Raw genomic sequence first — 21,217 nt, 5'->3', positions numbered from 1 at the left:
AGAAGAGGCCAAGCCAAGTAACGTCAAGTAATGCCAAAAAAAAAAAAAAAAAAAGCATACCGCAAACTACTTACAGAGACAGTAAGGTAGAAAAGAGAGAGAGAGAGAGCATAGAATTAAATGAAAAAAAAATGGCCAGTTTATTTACTGGGACAGTAATACATTACACTGTAATTTTAATTGCAACATAATTATATGTATATTTGCTTCTTTTAATTGATTTCTTCAGCACTGGATTGTTTTTCTCAACCATTTGACTGCATGATCATACTACACATTTACAAGCACATACTTTATGAATCCCTCACAAGGCATTCACCTAGGATTATCTATAGGTATAAGAAACATGGCAGGGAAGGGTTAACATGGGGATTATTTTAACTTGAAATACAAATGATGCATTTTTGGAACCAAGAATTATTCAACATTTTTTGCTTTTAAACAAAAGGTACCAACAAGAAGAGGAAATTTCTCATGTTCAATATTTTAGTCAATGAGCACATATACTTTTGTATTCTTCACCATCCAGAAACACTGCATCATTTAAGCCCAGGAAGGCATTACAACATAATTTCAATTCAACATAGGAGTAGCCAAGTTATAACAGCAGTAAACATACAGTACACAAATTTGTGTTTATCACAAACATCACCAATGTTAAAACTGTTTGGAAATGAACACAGCAGTTGGTATGGTTTGTTAGATACAGATCATCATGCAAATGGAAATGTTCAATAGATTATAAAAGTCACAAAACATCAGATTTTGTTGTTTTTTTTTTAACTTTTTTTTTAAACAAAGGATCAAGTTAATTAACCCTTTAACAGTCAAACCATAGGGCTTGAAATTAGGGCACTAACTAATGAGATGCACTTAATTTACCCACTGGCATGGTGCACAAAGCCATACCTGTGAATAATAAATAAATAATAATAATTAATAACAATAATAGCAACTATTTAAAAAGCTAGATTTTTCTTATTTCTTCTTCACAGCTGATTAAATGAACCAGCTAGCAAACCAGTTCATTTGTGTCAGCCTCTTTTGTTCATTAATCTCCAGCACACCTTTTAAATCAAAAACAAGTTTTAATAAAAAACCATTTGTTTAACCATGTTTACTAATGATGAGAAAAACCATACGATAATCTCCACTGTTTCTATTACGGCATAATAATGATGAGCAGAACAAACACCTCCATATAAAGACAGTAATTGAAACCCAAGGCCCTATCACCCAGAGTCTGACAACAAATTAACTACATTTATAGAACATGGGAATTTTCCTTTATCTGACATCAGTTTGTCACTTTGTTAACTTTAGATTTAATAGAGGGGGATTTTCAAGAACTCCACAGGAAAGAGATTAAAATGCAAGGAGGATTTAAGCCATGCTTCTTAGGATGTAATGTACAGACTCTTTGTAACAGCTGTCTTGCATTTCTGACACGGGGAGTAATGGTTCATACAAGAAATAAGAATTCTCTGGCTTCATCATCATGCTTATGGAAAAGACTACATGATTTAAAGAATCTCATGCACACATTTTATATTGCATATTTAGGTGCAGTTGTGCCTTAAGGCTAAAGGCAATTAATTGCTTTTTTGTGTATTTCTTTTTGACAGAATATTTAAAAATTAAAAAACCCCAACATTCATCAACGGTGAAAAAAGTTCTGAATACTGTATATCTCCTTGAGACATACTGCATGTACAGCAGGAGAAAAACGGAAGTAAATTGAGAGCTATCATTTTTAAAGAGGTAAATATAGCAATGATCATGCTTCAAATGTAAAACATCAGTGCCTGCAATTTTCAAATAAAGACTTCTTTAGTACAGAAAGAAACAACTGCAACTCCAACAGATGTACATCTATCACTTGAGAAAGGGAAAAGACCTCTGAAGAGCATGTGTAATCTATAACCTCATTATGCACCCTCACCATTTCTACTGAAGTTGATGGCAAAATTCCTCCAGTGATGCAAGGTCAAGTTCTAAAGTAGCTAGCATAATATGGGCCCAGTTCTGCTTGCATTGCAGCCAGTGTAAGCAGGATTGGGCCCCATATAACTAGCTGCTGTACGTAAACACTGATACTCATATGATTCCAGGTTTGCAGCCTTCATTGGCAATGTCTTTATCATCTTTTAACACATCCTCCTCCTTTTGTTTACAGATATGTATGGCAAATGGTTAAAACCACTCCATATTTTTAAACAGGAAAAAACGGAAGCATAATCTTCGTATTAAAATTTTCCGCCTTATCTTAATAATAAACAGTTTCAGTCTACTAATCCTAATGTATAGTTATAATTACATTCATTCTACTTGGGTTGAATAAGCATGGAGATGCCAACCTGTCAGAGATCAATTAAAAAGGATCTCCCTACTGCCTCTATCTAGAAGGCAAAGACCCTTACATGGTTTGAGATGGGAAATTATCAATATTTTCTCTTTCTTTAAAAGTTTCAAGGTTACCTTCTGACACTGGTAGAAAATATATTCTTCACTGCTCCCCTGTTTTACAATTTTTCATTAATTCACTTTCTTCTCACCTTATATTTTAATTTGATTTACACTGTTTATTTTGTTTTTCTTCCACAAATTTCCAGTAACTGGCTGTTCAGATGTGGATCATTTGTTTCTACCAGGAAACAACTCTCCCAAGGTCAGAAAAAAGGAAAAAGCAGACATGCAATTTATAGGCTACCTGACAACCAGAGAGACTCCAAGGCCCTCTTTATGAACAATATCTGCATTTCAAACCTGAAAGTCTGGACAAGCTTTTGAAAGGCGCTTCTTTGCTGTGGGGGATACACATCAGTATTTCTAAGTATACCCAGCCTTTAAGAATATATGTGTTCTTTTTTTCCCTTTATTTTAAAATCAAGATAGATGGCAATGTGTTAGGAATGATTTTTTAAAATGGCTACATTCAACATTTTGCCAACATTAAAAACAACTAGGGGTTTGTTTTTTTTTCCGGCAGAGGTTCAGAAATAATTCCTACCAGACATTTGGTAAAATTTTACATCACTAATTATTATCTAACCAAGAAGGCTTTACGTTTTCTGAAATTTAAGATACGTTTTTTCCCCAGTGAACTGACAAAAGAGGCAAGACTGCTCTGGGGCCTACAAAGCTTTATTTCTTACAATGCAATAACCATAGTCATTTTTACATTTAAGTTGGTTCTTTCCTAGATCTCTTAAATTTCAAGCACGTATTCTTGCTTTATTATATTTAAAAAATTATAAATTGATTAGGAATTAAATTAAAGCATCACAAGAGAATCAAAACTTTAAAAAAACCCACTTATTTCTGTAAAACATGACCAAAATTTCTAATCCATGGAACACTCTTCTATAACTCTTGATCCAAACGGCCATACCAGTACAGTATTTCAGAGTTGCTAATTTTACTTTGAAAATCACAATTAAAAATGAATATACTATTGAATGAATATTTCAAAACAAGTATTTTCTCCACAGATTCATATCTATATTAAAAAAAGCTAAAACATATATTTAAATTAGGGGGAAGAAATGTTCTTTGTAGTTTCAACAGATGTTTGGTTTGGATATGAAAACAGGAAATAATATTCTAAATACAGTTTACAGCAACTGTATACAGTGTGGCAATGCTAATTCTTTTCTCACTTAACTGATATGCAGTAGCTATCTTTGTTGGACACAGATGCTACCACTGAGGAATAATAATATACTGATCTAACATCATCAGGTATTCTGAGGTGCTTTTTAAAGGCAACATTTGCCCAGACAAAACAGTTCTTTAATAAAAATCTACATAGCAACTAATCTTAGTGCCGAACAGCATGATAATGCTAAACAAGTTTTATTGGACTTTTCTGTAAGAAGAGTAGGTTAAGTATGGCACTAAATAGTTATGTGAATGCAGTACAAGAAGGATCATGTGAACATCTTGGAAACGTATATAGAAACAGTGCAAAGAGTTGTTAGGTTGGTATGATCAGACTTTTACATGAATTTGTTTCTGTTTTTCTTCACCTCCGATTCTACATGTTTTATTACATTAGCTCAATGGCTCTGACAAGGTTATATAGTGTACATTGTTGATTACATTAGGATACTTCTATTTACAGCACCTTCATTACTGGTACTATGGTAATGATTGTTAGGCACACTGATTGGCCACTGATTCTTTCCTCCACTTATGTACTGTACGTTATTACATTTGGTAAGCATTTTTAGTATTGGAGGACAGTGTTCTTTTCCTCAGATTCAGTTATATTGAATTATTCCAATTATATCTGTAACAATTTTTTTTTAATTGCTGCAAATAGTAAGCTGTATTTGTATTTCCATCTTGTGGATCATATTAACACCACAGAGAAGAAGCAGACAGAAACATGGACATGTCAACGCCTGTCTTCTTTAAATAAGTTAAGGCCACTGACCAAGAGCAAGGAGTATGCTAATTAGCAACGAATGGGCAGTACTTGTATTTTTCCATCTTGATGACCAGATAAGAAGCCCAAAGGTGCTAAGACACCAGAGCTTATTTAGCTACTTGCCTTGCTGTCAGATTCTGTGCAAAATAAATTCAGCTATCCTTCATTTTGCTATGAAAATCCACTACTCTGCAACACAGCTTTATTCAGCATTTAGAGGAGAGACTCTTTAACTTGGAACACTGTGCACCATAGGTCACCTGAGTATTTGTCATAAACTGACAATGAGCTAAGGTTCTGTATTTGTTAATATTTGGCAAGGGAAAAAATGCACTACAATAAAATCCTGCCACTTTCATTCGAAGCCATTAACCCTACATGCATGAGGTATTTCACCATAGAATATCTCACGCTAAATGTATATAACCTCACCATTCTTACTCTTTATACTTTCACTGGTCATTCCTCAAACTAGTACCCTCAATTTGGGAGCAGGAGAAAAAACTGAAATTTTTAATTAACACACAACATTTTACTTCATGTTGCTTTAGCTTTTCTTTCAAACAGAACCCTCCCCACCCCCCCAGAAAAAGCACCAATTCATCTACTTGTCTGAAATGCAAAAATATACTTAAAATGCAAGCAAATATCTGAATGAAAATCAAAGCATCATTCTTTAATCTCCTTCTTAGGTTTAATAATCAGCTTCCAATGAAGACCTAGAACAAAACCAGCAGCTAGTATAATAGAAATTAGAAAACAAGTGCATAAACAATATCAGTGCAACAGCAAAATACAAAGTCACTGTTAACATTCCAATTCACCCCATTTTCAATGTTTTTGTGCAATAAAAAAAATAGGCCATACTCTCTGGCCAAGATAACAATCATCATTTTTTTTTTAAATACTAACTCAGTCATTCTTAACTTAAGCTATTTCTGGTTGTTTTTTAAAAATAAAATGAATTAAATACAACTCTCACCAAAAAGAGAAACAAAAGAAAAGAAAACCCAAAAAACAAGGACCACATTTTATAAACACAAAATTATGGTGCAAATAAAGTAAAAATAAATATCACACCCTTAACAACAGAAAAGAAAATCTGACCTAGTTCCTATTGCTGAACGTGGAGGATGTGAAAATAGGATTTTGTAACATAATTTTTTAAAATATTGGCTTAAGTCTCTCAATATTTCAGAGGTAAAGCCACGCAGCTGGGAGGAACATTTTCTCACGCTGTTAAATTTCACTAAACTTCAGGTGTGACAGCAAAGTTTGAATATAATTACAGGAACCATAAAAAGTCTTTTTGACAGGCAGGGCTCTGTGCTTTGTATCCTTCTTCTCAGCCAACACTCGGTTGCCAAAACGGATATGAATCCAGACTTGTCAACGCAGCAACAAGGCAGGATTGCCTACTGGGTCCTTGGGAGCAACTTATACCTTTGTTGTGTGAGCTCCACTCAGTTTGTGTGTTTGTTTTTTCTCTTATGTTGCATCTGAAGATTAGGGATAAGGAGGAGGCTTGGAGAGACAGTTGAGAGGGGCACACTGAGAGCTGGAATGTGGCTGCTCTTCTGGAAAGGCTACATCAGGACTGAAAATTAAAAGAAGAGAAAAAGTGTTTAAAACACATGGCCAAATCTTTACATGAACGTAAACAAAACAAGTGTGGGCACAGATTTTCAAAGGGGATGAAACCCAGCTTGCAAATTTGCACCCTCCATTTAATTCAGGCAGTGATTTGCATATGTAACATCCCTAATGTGCACATACAAAATGGCCCTTGCACATGTAAATCAGATGCTGAAGATGTCCTGCTGTCCAATTAGCACCACACTGGCACAGAGATAGCAGTTTCTAGTAATATCCTGGATAAACCTTATTGAATTAAATTGCATCTTATTGAATTAAGTTTAAGTATCTTTGGTGCCCATTGTATTAAAAATGCAAAGTTTATATATGATTGTGGGGTTGTACGTGACTTCTCTAGTGGAGAGACATGGCCAGTATAAACCTTGGGAAGTGTTATCACTATATTAAACAATATGCCAGACAAACATAAGAATGGCCGTAGCGGGTCAGACTAATACTCCATCTAGCCACAAAGTTAAGTGGGGTTCCTAGGAAATACCTGGGTGGAGGTGAATGCAAATTACCACCTTCCGTTATGCAAAGACCCAACCTTCGGAAGCTTCGCCATGAGGAGGGGACCCATTCTCTGGCTGATTATCTATTCACAGTTTCTGCACACTGAAGACCCAAACTGTATGAAGGAGTGCTTGTTCTGAGCCAATGCGGTTATGAACTTGTAACCAGAGAAAACCCCCTGTTGGTTTGAAGAACTGACTCCTACCAGAGCCCTTTTTGAGTTGGGGTGATCTCTGGTAAACTTAGTAGCATGTGTGTAAATTCATTTATTGCTTTAATATGTTTTTTTTGTAAAGCTTTTACCTTAAGAAAAAATGTGCTTGCTTAGAAAAAGCTGTGTGGTACTTTATAAGTAGGTATCCTAAAAATCTGTTTGCTGCAGAAAAACACAGAATTTGTGGTTTTACAGGGACTCTTTAATTTTTACATTTTGTGAAAAAATAAAAAACATATATTAACTATTAACTAGCTTTTACTGAAAGTGCCAGTGTCACTTATTCAGTGTGTGCAATCTCCCCCTCTTGTGGTTGATTTTTCAATGAGCTTTAAATTTACATAGCTAAACATATTCCAATAAACTGCTTCTGGAATATAGTGGTTACTCAACGACGGATAGGGGTTTGTGTTTTAATGCATCTCAAATTTCACTTCAGCCTCTAGATGTGAGTAATTAAAGTTAGAAAAAGATGCTGAAAACTTTAAAAATCACTTCTAAAGACCGTGTCACTGAGTTTGGTAAGGACAAATTTCACATTGATGGTAATGTGCTGTTCTGTACTTGTATGCAGCAAGGTTGTAGATTACAAATTGCAATTCTATTAATTTTATTTTATTATAATGATTGATGGCACTCGTAGGCTTCAAACTTACTTAAAAATTGTAAATCTATCAATAAAACATTGTGTTCAGCTGATACCTATCTATATTGTGGCTAGGAAAACAAAAATTCAGCATTTCATTTTACTCGTGGAAAAACACAGATTTTAATGGTTTTTTTAATTGGAGAATTTTGGTTTTTTTATTGTGGAAAACTAGGATCCCTGCTTATAACTGTGGGTAATTACGCTGTTTATAGTCTCTAAGGAGAAAAGCAAAACAGGCCTGCTTAGGCATTCTGACTCTACCAAACAGGTAATGGCTGGGGACATGGAAACCTGAGAGTGGGTGCCCCTGGTGGACCATAGAGGGAAAGACAAGTGCAGTTGCCCTGAACTGTGACACACAACTTCTGTTTGCATGCTTAGATGAGGAATGTTGTGAGGGGAAATGAATGCATGAGCAAAATGGTGGGATCAAATTTAAACAGCAATTCACAAGTGCCATTTGATTTGCACACTAGGGATTTTATATGTTCATATGATGATCCATACTAAACTGAAGGTGCCAGTTTAGAAGCAAGGTTTCATCCCCTTTGAATAAAATGTACCAACCAAAGCATTTGTTCAAACCCGCTGAAACCTGCCTTTAGGGGCAGCATCACTGATAAGTACCCTCTAATGCAGGGGTTCTCAAACTTCATTGCAGCGCGACCCCCTTCTGACAACAAAAATTACTACATGACCCCAGGAGGGGGACCGAATCTTGAGCCTGCCCGAGCCCCACCACGTTGGTTGGAGGTGCCAAAGCCCAAGGGATTCAGCCCCAGGCAGGGGCCCTGTAACCTGAGCCCTGCCACCCAGGGCTGAAGCCCTTGGACTTTGGCCCCGGACCCAGGCTTCCGCTTTGGCCCCAGACAGTGGGGTTCAGGCTTTGGCTTCAGCCCCTGGGCCCCAGCAAGTCTAAGCCAGTCCCGGTGACCTTTTTAAAATGGGGTTGCGACCCACTTTGGGGTCCCAACCCACAATTTAAGAACTGCTGCTTTAATGCTAGCAACCACTTTAAAACAGTCCCAAGATTTCCAGTAATGCTTTGTTTGCTTTCTAGCCAACTTTGGTTTGTCGCTTAAGACAGGTTTCATTGCCTATTGTTTTAAATAGTAGTCTAGAAACAATATTCACCCAGGGTGAACTTCACCCCTTACAGCATCTCATTTGGCCAGGCTGTCTTTGCAGGGGTGAATTGCACTGCCAGAAAGCTTTTACATCTGAGGCCTGCTTGAGTTACGGTCCTTAATTTTTCAAGTGAAGCATCAGGCACATCAAGCTTCAGATACAGTATGTGAATAAAATCAACCCATAAACACCTGCAGTTTTTCAGTCTGTCTGGGAAATGTCTTTCTTTTTTCCTTTTTCGACTCAGTATGTATTATAGTCTGTCTGGCAAGCAAAGTGAAGCACAATTGCCCTTGTACTTGTTCTTCCAGGGCTTTTCTATTTTTCTTCCTTTAGACACTGCACTGTCTCACGTATATATTATCCCTCCAGTACAGAATTTTGGCGCATTGCAGATATTGGCTGAGGGACTGCAATTAGTCTGCTGTTGGGAATGGATCAATTGGAAATGCCAGAGGTATTTATAGCATGTTGAAAACGCGTAAATATGCACATACAGGATTTAATTAGGGGGAAAAAAGAAGTTCCATTTGTTCAAAGGCCAAAAAGAATGTGGTACATCATCACCACTGTGATTTTATTATGGCAGGCCACAGTTTTCAAATTTGGGGCGTCTAAGAGAGTTTGGTGCCTCCCTCCCACTGGAATTCAATTGGGCACCTAACTCCCCTTTAGACTCTTCTGAAAATCCCTATCTAGCATGCCTAAAGTTAAGCTCTTAATTCCACGTTTAGGCCTTTAAATAGAAGACGCATGATTATGGAATGAAACCTGCAAGGTGCTGGGTACCTTCAATCCCCACTGGCTTCAGTCACTGTTGAGGGTGTCCAGCACCTCAAAGAATGAGGTTCTTTAGGAGGCACTCACCAGGGGAAGCAGGGTTCAGCACTTTTGAAATCAATCCACTTCTCTTTTGGGGCTCTATCCTGCAACGGGCCGAGCACTGATCCAGCCAAACACTTAAGCATATGAGTAGACCCACTAGCTGGGTCAGTGCCAGAATGCTCAGCACCTTGTAAGATCAAGCCTCATAACATATGGAGTTAGAAACTTAACTTTAGGAACCTGGGCTCGTATATTTTGGTCCAAATATTTTCCTAGCTGGATTTGTTTTACATTAAAAAATTCAATGATGGTACTTTCCTCTGTATTGCTGAGTGAGCAATACAGTGAGATGCAACAACAATACAGTGAGATGCAACAACATGTAAATATAGAGCTGGCATTAGGGGAGGGGTCTGAATTAGCTCTTTGCCTATTCTGATCATCCCCAATAAAGGGAGGGGTGGGGGAGGAGACACAGAAAAGGGTGACATTTAGGGTGAGATTCATCCATTTACTGAGAGCAACACAAGACCTCTGATCCTCTTAAGTCTTCAAAATAGGGCTTAAGTGGGACTTAGCTCAGGCACAGATCTTGTTCTCCCCCTCAGTGAAGGAGTGAAATTCAACCTTAATGTAGCAGGTGATAAGGATTTACTACGAGGTGGCCCCATAATCCTAGAAAGGTCCCATTTTTTCTATGATTCCTGTGATTGGTTGATAATGGTAGAGTGGAACGGAAAGACTCATGCAATTTTTTCTTGTTTATAAAGAGATCTATCCAAATGTGTTGCCTTTCAAAGCTACCTTCCTACCTTTAAAAACAAATAACATTAGGTGATACATATTAGGAGGAGGACATGGTTGCAGTTATTGTAATACAAAAATATCCCAGTACTCAGGACATTAAGCATGTGCTCATTTTTCTATTCATGGTACTGCTAAGTTGGAGATCATCTTCGTATATAAAAACATTTTTATGCATAAAGAAATATGAAACAATTCTGTCTCACCAACCTCTTAATGACTAATAATATTAATTAATAATAAATAATGATGAGATAACTGGCTCTGTGGATAGGGGGGAAATGGTGGACGTGATATATCTTGACTTTAGCAAAGCTTTTGATATGGTCTCCCACAGTATTCTTGCCAGCAGGTTAAAAAAGTATGGATTGGATGAATGGACTATACGGTGGATAGAAAGCTGGCTAGATCGTCGGGCTCAATAGGTAGTGATCAATGGCTCCATGTCTAATTGGCAGCCGGTATCAAGTGGAATGCCCCAGGGGTCTGTCCTGGGGCTGGTTTTGTTCAACATCTTCATTAATGATCTGGATGACGGAATGAATTGCACCCTCAGCAAGTTCGCGGATGACACTAAACTGGGGGGAGAGGTAGATACGCTGGAGGGTAGGGATAGAGTCCAGAGTGACCTAGACAAATTGGAGGATTGGGCCAAAAGAAATCCGATGAGGTTCAACAAGGACAAGTGCAGAGTCCTGCACTTAGAATGGAAGTATTCCATGCACCGCTACAGGCTGGGGACCAACTGGCTAAGCGGCAGTTCTGCAGAAAACTGGGGATTACAGTGGATGAGAAGCTGGACATGAGCCAACAGTGTTGTTGCCAGGATGGCTAACGGCATATTTGGCTGCATTAGTAGGACCATTGCCAGCAGATCGAGGGAAGTGATTATTCCCCTCTATTCAGCACTGGTGAGTCCACATCTGGAGTACTGTGTCCAGTTTTGGGTCCCCCCACTACAGAAAGGATGTGGACAAATTGGAGAGAGTACAGCAGAGGGCAATGAAAACGATCAAGGGGCTGGGGCACATGACTTATGAGGAGAAGCTGAGGGAACTGGTCTTATTTAGTCTGCAGAAGAGAAGAGTGAGGGGGGATTTGATAGCAGCCTGCAATGACCTAAAGGGGGGTTCCAAAGAGGATGGAGCTAGGCTGTTCTCAGTGGTAGCAGATGACAGAACAAGGAGTAATGGTCTCAAGTTGCAGTGGGGGAGGTTTAGGTTGGATATTAGGAAAAACTATCTCACTAGGAGGGTGGCGAAACACTGCAATGGGTTACCTAGGGAGGTGGTGGAATCTCCATCCTTAGAGGTTTTTAAGGCCTGGCTTGACAAAGCCCTGGCTGGGATGATTTAGTTGGGGGTTGGTACTGCTTTGAGCAGGGGGTTGGACTAGATGACCTCCTGAGGTCTCTTCCAACCCTAATCTTCTATGATTAGAGGCATTAGAAGAAAATAAAATTACAAGTTTATCAGCATGGGCAATTGAATGGTTTTTGTAGCAAAAATGCACACAATACTAATAATTTGCAATCCTCGTCAGTTTGAGTCTTGTAGGGAATATTGATCTGATCCTTGTATTGACTCCGACATTGTCACTATCTCTGTTCAGAATAAAAAATATAGTTGAGCAATTCAGATTAATACAGCTGTACTTAGATAAGCGTTAGATCATCTATAGGGATACAATCATTAAAGCACACACTGCAAACCGTGTGTTTCTAATGATGGTACATAGGAATGAAATCAATGTGGCAATGTATTCTTGAGTTCAAGGGTCAGCTATGTTGAGTAGTGTAGGCAGTATGAGATGACAGTAAATTACTAATAATAAAACAAAACAATGCAAAGGAGGGAGAAATGTGGAGTTTTTGACACATAATTGGGAATAAACCTACAAATTACTACAACTGGACATGTGAATCTCTACACTTGTGATGTGTGCTGCTTTTACAACATAGTTTTAATGCATGTTTTATTAAATTCTGTTTAATGGTTAATATTATATAGTTAATGGATGATGATTGCCGTTTGTTTGAGCTAGAATTACTGTATATTTTAAGTGGATTTCAACTATGATTGAAAAAGGTAATCATGTATTTCTAATGCCAGTTGGAAAGTACTATGCAAAGCCTTTTAATGTTATTCTTAACTAGTATTTTCTCTTTCCTAAATAGACAATATACCATACAATGTTATCTAATTAACATTAAGTCATGCCTAAAATGAATCAGCAGTGGAGTATATTTACAAACCATAGATGCCCAATGTTATTTCATGAAAACTATGGTTTTGTACAGATAACGTCAGGTTTTAGAAATACTTTATTTCATGTAAAAATAATCAACTCACTTCCTTTTACTTTAATCACTTGTAAATTTACGACAGATGACCAGGGGTTACATTTTTGGCTTCATATATACACATAGAGCTCCCAGTGAATTAGATGGAAGCCTGAATATGGCCCAAAGTAAATATCATAACATACAGTCTCAGGGTAATTATATGGTAATATACGCTCTACAGTAATGCAGATAAGTGGTTACAGGTGATGATGGGGCAAGAGGAGGTTATTTACCTTATAATAACTGGAGATTCGTCGAACGTGTGGTCTCTATCTGTGTTCCACCGTGGAGACGCATGTGCTGCATGTGCCTGGAGTCAGAGAATTTTGGAAGCAGTGTCTGCTGGCCCTAGGATGATCAGACCTCCTGATATTATCAGGACCGTCCCGATATTAGGGGCTTTGTCTTATATACGCAACTATAATCACCTATCCCCTCCCCCACCCTCCACCCGCCCCGCTCCTGCGAAAAAGAAAGTGTCCCAATTTTTCACACTCGCTATCTGGTCACCCTAGCTGGCCCGCACATGCATCCTGGGTCTCCTCATGCCTCCCACTGAAGAGATAAAGGGCGGGGCAGGCCAACTGTCTCTTCAGTTCTTTTTCTACTGCGAATCCAAGTATGGTCCGAAGTAGAGGGGAAAGAGGACGGGTAGTGGACTATAGAAAGGGACAGCGCATCTTGATGAATGTCCAGTTACTATAAGGTAGGTAACCCCTTCTTCTCCTTTGAGTTCTGGTCCCGATGTGTGTTCCACGGTGGGTGACTGACAAGCAGTAGTCAAGAAAGAGGAGGGTGCATGGATGCAGGCATCAGAGCTCTTTGAAGGACCATTGTCCCAAAGGATGTGTCAGTGGTGAAGCCCTGTGGAGACCATAATGTCTTGTGAATGTATGGATGGAAGTCCACATAACTGCCTCAACCCGAGGCACTTCCTGAAGTGATGCTACAGACGTCGCTTGTGGTCTTGTAGAATGAGTCCTCACCCACTATGGGGGAGGAAGGTGAGACAACTGCTAGCAGAATAAGATACAACTTGAGATCCTCTGAAAGGAGATAGTGTGATGTTGGACTCTTTCTGGTATAGCAATAAACAGTCTGGGAGATTTTCTAATCAATTTTGTCCTTTGTAGGTAGAAGGTGAGAGCACGTCATATGTAAAGGGAATGAAGCCTCCTCTCCTCCACAGATGCATGCAGTTTTAGAAAAAACAGGTAAGTTGATTGGTTTTTTTATGTGAAACTCCAAACCAACCTTGGGAAAGAATTTCAGATGTAGCCATAAACAGACTTTGTCTTTATAGAATAAAGTATATGGTGGATCTGCCATTAGGATTCTCAACTCATCTACCCTCCTGGCTGAGATGATGGCCACAAGGAATGCAACTTTCATAGATAGCCGCATTTCCATGTCTCACCTAACAGCTTGAAGGTATGCTTAGTGGGAGCTGACAGCACAAGGTTCAAGACCAATGAGGGGAAGGCTTCCTTACTGGTGGAAAGGTCTAATTAGGCCCTTTAAGAATCGGAGTGAAAATTGAATAACCATCTGCTAGTGGATGGCGCACAATGATTGCTGCCAGATAGCCTTGTATAGAGCGGAGGGAAAAGCCAGCCATTTTGACAGAAAGAAGACAGTCTAAAACGAAGGGAACATCTGCTGACTTGGGAGATATGCACATTTGATGCACCCAGATGGAGAAACGCCTCCACTTGGCTGAATAGGATTTCCTAGTGGAGCCCTTTCTGCTGTTTTAAGAATGGTTTGTATGGCTTCTGAACGGGAAAGTTCTAGTGTTGATGCCCATCCAAAAACTAAGCCATGAGATGAAGCATCTCAGGATTGGGATGCTTGATCCTGTCCCTCTCCAGGGTGAAGAGAACAGGAAACAACTGGATGCTGATTAGAGGGCAGGATGACAGCCAGATGAGGTTCAGAAACCAAAGCTGCCTGGGGCAGTAGGGGATAATGAGGATGACTCATGCCCGGTCTTGACAGATTTTCTGCAAGACTCAAGGTAGGAACAGTAAAGGAGGAAAGGCATAGCTCAGATGACCCGACCAGGAAAGAAGGAGAGCATTACCCTGAGAGTGTAATCTTACAGCACCTCTGGAACAATATGTGTTGCATTTCCTGTTCATTTGGGAGGCGAACAGATCCCAGTTGGGAGTCCCCCACTGAGCAGAAATGTTGTTACTACTGAATTCCCGCTCCTGATTGATGGAGAAATGACATTGTGATTGGATTCTTGATACCAATTTCATAGGGTGACTGATTCTACGCAGAGGGATTGATCTCACCCCCTCCCTGTCATATTGTCTGACATTGTGGGGACATGGTAGGACCTTATGAATTGCAAAAAGACTTTGAAAGCATCTCAAACTGCCCAGAGTTCCAGAAGGTTGATGTGCATCCTGGCCTTTTGGGGCATCCAAGTGCCCTGAACCATATGGCTCTCCACATGGGCTTCCCAGTCTGAGAGAGAGAGTCTTCAATGATCATCTTGTCTGGTAGGATGGTAGGAAGAGGACCCCCATACACTCCTGATGAAGATCCTTCCATCACATTAGAGAAGCTGTTACTCTAGCAGAAATTGTTACCATGGTGTTCATGTTGTGTTTGGTTGGTGAACACATAGTGTGGAGCCATGCCTGAAGGCAATGTAAGCAGAGTCTGGTGAATGGGGTAACGTAAGTGCATGAAGCCATGTTCCTTATGAGAAAGGAAAGGAAAGTTCTGATTGAAGCTCAAGAGTTGCATACGGCCTGATCTATCAGGTTGCTCATGGTGTGAAACCTGCCCTTTGGCAGATAAGCTCTCACTTTGCTGAATTGAAGGTGGCCCTTATGAAGTCTGTAGTCTGTGTCAGAGTGAGAACAGACTTTTCCAAGTTGACTCCGACTCTTAGGGAAGAAAATAAGCATTGAGGTCGACTTGTGGGCCTCCTGATATGTCTCAGCAATGAGAAGCCAATCATCAAGATAGGAGAAGACTATGAAGTCATTCCATCTGAAATAAGCTGCTATTACCAGGAAGACCTTGATAAAAATTCTGGGGGCTGTAGCAACGCCAAATGGGAGAACGCTGTATTGGAGGTGGATGGGGCTCACCATGAATCTGAGAAAACATCTGCGTGCAGGGTGAATATCCATGTGTGACATCTGATTAAAATGTGATCATGCAGATCATTGTTGCTACCCGTTGTATAATTGCAACAAATCTTATACAAAGTATGCCATGTAAGGTGTCAATGGAAAAGTTATGATTTGCCAAATGTGATTATCCTATTTGTATGCATGCATCATTTTTGTATCTGAAGTTATGAATATTGACTATGTGCCTATATTTCAAATGTGTTTGCTCCTGTGGTAACACCCACAAGGCAGTTTACATCCAGTGTAGCCAGCACATTGTGAATGAAGTATTCAAATGATGGCCCATCAATGAAAACAATGTTGTGGAAACAGAGTGCTAAATGACCCCTAATCATGTAGTGGTGGTATTGTTAAGGCCTTGCAGCTCTTGAACTCAAATATATCTTTTTGCTGGAGAGTGGGGTTGAGAGGGTGCTGCATATGTGGAGGGTACAGGGAAATGAGACTTCTGTACTCTCTGCTTCTTACGAGGAGGGTCATAAGATCACTGGTGATAAAACTGTTAAGATGCCAGTCTAGGTCTGTGAGGTTGCTTGTGATAATTCCTTTTTGGGGCAGGTGTATATATTCCCAGGGAGAGGAGGGTGGCCTTTAAAGTCCTTCAAAGTTCGTAAGAACTCATCTCTCTTTTCATTTAAAAGGTGGGCTTCATCAAAGGGCAGGTCCTCTATAGTGTTTTGGACCTCCCTGGTAAATCACAAGGTGGGTAACCATGACTCATGGCACATTACAGTGGCCATTGCCATTGACCTAGGTGATGTGTCAGTTGTATCAGTTACTGATTGAAGTGCAGTTCTGGCCACCAGCTTGCCCTCATCAATACAAGCCTGGAAGTGAGCTCTGTCTTGTGGTAGTTTGTCTACAAAGGCTGTGAATGTTGAATAGTTGAGATAGTTGTACTTACCCAACAACGCCTGATAGTTCACTATGCAGAACTGAAGGCTAGTAAATGTGAATACCTTTCTTCCCAACAAGTCTAGATGATTAGCCTCCTTGTCAGGAGCTGCAGATTTAATGTTTTGTTGTCTAGATCTCTCAGTGGCAGCCTGGACAACCACAGAGTTTGGCGCAGGGTGAGTAAAAAGGAATTCTGCTCCCTTGATGTTTCTCTGCCTTCATTGGGGTAGGAGCTGGTGTATGGTGTAGAAGCTGGTGTATGCCTTCATTGGGGTGGCTGGTGTATGCCTGACTCCTCTGGCAGGTTCCAGAATAGCTTTATTGACTGGACTATTTGGCTGGATCCAGTGGTTTGCAGAATATCTGGGAGCTTGTGTTGGGGATCCTGGACCTCTTCCAGAGAGGTCTGGAATGCTTCTGCCACCCTGCACAATAATGACTAAAACTGTTTATGGTCATCCAGAGGGGACGGAGATCCTGGGGTGGTTGCTTTGTTGGGCGACAAAGAAGAGAATCTTGTCGGTACTGGTAGAACAGACAGAACTGGTTCATAGTCCTTGTCTTCATTAGGGTTGGGGAAAGCGCTGACTGTTCTCTCAGAGGGGAATGGTGAACAGAATCCCTGGCAGATTGCAAGGGTCCCATGTTCCCGAGTATGCTGTGTCTGGAGGAGGTTGTGGAGGTCGCCAAGGCATGCGGTACCAGTGATCCCAAGGTGAGTGTCAAGGTGAAGGTTGGTACCAGGAAGCTCTGGATCTCCTGTCTGGACTAATAGCTCTCAGAGGAGGAGATAGTGGCTGTTCTGATGACTCAGATTCAGAGAAGAAAGAGTCCGTATCCACTGATGGTTCTGGTAGAGAAAAAAGCATAGCTGGAAGAGGGGATAGACTTCTGTCCATGGTAACAACCCCTGGTGGAGTCACAATCTTCCTCATTAGGGAAAGTCCTGATGATGGGGAAGAGCAAAGATATTCTCCAGTGTGATATAGGTCTCTGACGTTTTTGGAGTACTAGGGGTCTGATGCACTCATACGAAAGAGGTCAGAAGAGGCAGACTTTGGGCTTGTCTACACTTGAAACACTACAATGGTACAGCTGCAGCACTGCAGCGTAGACACGCACTACAGTGATGGGAGGTGTTCTCCCATCCGGTAATCCACCTGTCCAAGAGGCGGTAGCTGGGTCAACAGAAGAATTCTTCTCTTGACTTAGTGCTGTCTGCACTGGGGATTAGGCCATCTTAACTATGTCACTCAGGAGTGTGGAGTTTTCACATCCCTGAATGACATAGTTAGGTACAACTTAACTTCTGAGTGCAGACCTGGCCTTTGTACTGCTACCATCACCAGTGGAGGTATCTCCGATCACACCTAAACAGATGGTTCCTGAGATTTTGACTTGGATGGTACTGGTGGAATGGGTGTTGCCAGAACAAGTCCAGTATCAAAGAAGCCCTGGCTTTATGGGCTTTAGAGTCCTGGCCCTGGGACTTAGAACATCCTAAATCCTTAGAGGTTGACAGAGTAGGTTTGCTTGACTTATGCACAATTGTGTCAGATGATTTTATAACCGACTTAGAAAGGGACCTACTTTTATGTTTGTGTGAGTGTTCTCTGCCTTCCTGATGAGACCCTGATAGTGGATACAGACTCCCCTGTAGCAGTCAGACCTCGTGGTGGGAGGTGCATTCCATGTGGATGCAGGTGGATGTACAGGGGGGGTCCCTCGACCGGGCCCGGTCCAGCTGTGGCCTCATGACCTTCTCCATGAGGTGTTTTCTAACCTGAAGTTTCTGTGTCTCATGGGCATGGCTAGGGAAAGGGCAGCAGATATTACACCTACCTGCAACATGTGCCACCCTGGGACAGTACAAGCAGTGCAGATAGTCATCATTTGCCAAGAAGGAATTGGGGGCAGGCAGGCCCGCCGAGGGGGTGGGGGTGGGTGGGAACAAAAGGGACAATTGCCCAGGGGCCTGGGCAATTTAAAAGGGCCCGGGGCAGTGGAGCTGACGGGCGGGCATGTGGAAGCCCTGGCCATCATAGGCACCGAGTTTCTAATCTGCCAGGGGATGCTCTCCCCTGGCTCCGCCCAAGGCCTGCCCCCACGCCACCCTTTCCCCCACGGCCCCACCCCCACCCTGCTTCTTCCCACCCTCACTCCGGCCCTGCCCTGCCTCTTCCCACCCCGCCCCTTCCCCGCCCAGTTCCGTCCCGTCCCCCGAGCACGCTGCGCCCTTCCTCCTCCCCCTTTCCCCCCAGCGCCTGCAGATGCCGTGAAACAGCTGATCCACAGTAGTTGCTGGGAGGGAGGGGGAAGCACTGATCAGTGGGGCCCACCGACAGGCAGGAGGTGCTGGGGGGAGGGGAAGATTCTGGAAGGGGGGCTGCCGGTGGGTGCTCAGCCCCATTTTTTCCCCGTAGGTGCTCCAGCCTCAGAGCACCCATGGAGTCGGCGCCTATGCTGGCTGTGCCAGAAGAGTGCACCCAGCAGTGCAGACTCAGCACCGCCCAAATGTCAGGCAGACCACGTCCATGCAGGCACGGCTTGTGCGTGCATGCACCAGCTGCCGCATGTGGTCCAGCTCTGCGCCCATGTGGCACCGTCACGCTGGGCCAGCAGCAGCATGGGGCCCGGCTCCAGCCCACCCTGCACAAATCAAACCTCAACCATCTCTTTCTAGGGGGCCCATTGACTGTTCTGCCCTGGGGCCCGGAATTGCTGTCGGCGGGCCTGGGGGCAGGACACACAATTCTTGAAGCCAGGAGGGTGGCTCCCCAAGGTAGGGAATCTATCTAACTATAAAATTTTTATTAAAAGCTTTAAAAACTTTTACAACTACTAACTATAGAAATATCTACATACAAAAAGCATTATGGCAGTGTTGAATATTTACAGAACAAAGACTTTGATGGAGAGCCCTGAACACTGGAAGGAACAGGTAAGGCAGTCAGCCCACTCCGTCCTGTATCTCCTTGACTGGAGGCATGAGGAGAGCAAGGTCATTTCAAAAAGTGAGAGGGCCCTGGTGCCCTCCCTCCACCGCCACCCCCTATTCTGGCACCACTTCATGGAACGCATGCATATCCACAGTGGATTACACTTAGGGACCAGCACTCGAAGAAGAAATCCAACAATTTGGTAAACATCTAAAAATGTGGCTGCTTATCCAGACCTTTTGGGCTTAGAAATTCAGATGGATTGTCATGCAAATTTTCAAGCTATCCAATGTACCCTGTCTTTGGTTTAGTTGGAAACACAGCAAGAAAATAATCTCTTATAGTGTTTCCAAATCAGGTTCTAGCTGAAATACGCAGAGGCAAGCAAAACTGTAAACATAAAACAACAAAATAAATTGACCAAATGTTTCTAAACCTTAAAGTTTCAGGTTCAATTTGGTTTGAATCTTCTCTTAAAATTTATCATAGGAAGTTCACCAGAAGCTATTTACAAAAAATATTCGTAAATTAGAATTACACTGGAATGAAAACAACATATCTCTGGGGATGTGTAATTACAGTGTGAGTTTCAGAGTATCTACAGGATAAAGTAAAGCCCTACATAGGTGCCATTTAAGTAAAAGAGCTTGTGCAACCCCATTTGAGTAAAGAGCTCATGCCACACATTGTATTTGTGTTATGGTAAACTATTTTGAAGATGACTAGACTTGACATATCGTGGGATGCAGAAACATTCATGTGAATTTCAGTCATAACAAGACACTGTGTAGTTCCAGGTTAGAGGCCTCGGGAGGTCACATTCCTGCAGGCATGGTAGCAGGGATTTGTAAACGCATGCACACATCTCTCTGTTACAACTGAATAGGCAATTTGCTGTTCCCTCAAATGCCTTCAGTTTTTATTCCAGATCCCAATTATGGTACTCAAAGCAGTAAAAAAATCATGCCATCATGCTGTTGTGCTGATAACAGAGCTCTTGCTGTGTTTTCTCACTGTACAGGACACAGTCCAGGATATGCAGCTATGTGGCCTAGGCATGCCAGACATATTCATGAATATTTATGATTGGCATTACACCCTACAGCACATGTATATCAAGAAGAGCATCAAACTGGTGATGAAACTGACAATCTTTTCAAAGCCAACAGATAGGCTGGATATAGGTCTACTTGTTTCTTGTGGGATGACTAGTCTGGATTTCTGAAAATTATTAACTACAAAACTCTAATTTCCCCTGTACCCTGGTTTTGAGTTAGGTGGACACTGCAAGAAAAGCTTCTCAAGCAAAGTTTCCAAATCGGGTTCTAGCTGAAGTATGTGGAAGAAAGCAAATATGTAAACAAACTAACAAAATAAATGACTGATCTTTTCTAATTGGGGAGAGACCTAATCCATGTTTACACAGTCTGGATACCTCAGCACTTTACAAATGACCTTATTTTCCCCTCTCCCATAGCATGTGGAGGGGATCTAAATCAAATCCCTGCATGTGCAAAGGAGGGGAGGGAACGATGGCTCTGCAACAGGCTCTCTACTTCCCCAAAGCCTATGGAAACCCCTTCACTGTCATAGCACAGGACTGGGGCTTTGCGCACCGCGAGGAGGAGGGGAAAGTAAACAACCACATGAAGTGGCATCTACTCACTCTACATTCATAG

The 21,217-nt window shown here is 41.4% G+C and overlaps 1 protein-coding gene across 13 annotated transcripts in view; it reads right to left on the bottom strand.

Moving 5' to 3' along the window:
- Positions 1–207: 207 nt before the first annotated feature.
- The window catches only part of BICD1 (BICD cargo adaptor 1), a 255,883-nt gene continuing 234,873 nt past the window's right edge, over positions 208–21,217 (bottom strand). For 5 of the 13 annotated variants that reach the window (XM_074939502.1, XM_074939530.1, XM_074939545.1 and 2 more), the window contains one exon: positions 208–6,029. In XM_074939502.1, the coding sequence (XP_074795603.1) occupies positions 5,939–6,029 (91 nt within the window). In that variant the 3' untranslated portion in view covers positions 208–5,938. Of the gene's footprint in view, positions 6,030–12,780; positions 12,914–21,217 lie in introns of those variants that run through there. The other 8 variants (XM_074939484.1, XM_074939511.1, XM_074939553.1 and 5 more) reach the window with 4 other exon arrangements.

The sequence above is a fragment of the Natator depressus genome, chromosome 1 (assembly GCF_965152275.1).
Source record: "Natator depressus isolate rNatDep1 chromosome 1, rNatDep2.hap1, whole genome shotgun sequence".
NCBI classification, from domain to species: domain Eukaryota; kingdom Metazoa; phylum Chordata; order Testudines; family Cheloniidae; genus Natator; species Natator depressus.
Note: the sequence above shows the minus strand (reverse complement) of the source record. Positions and strands in the feature narration are given on the sequence as shown.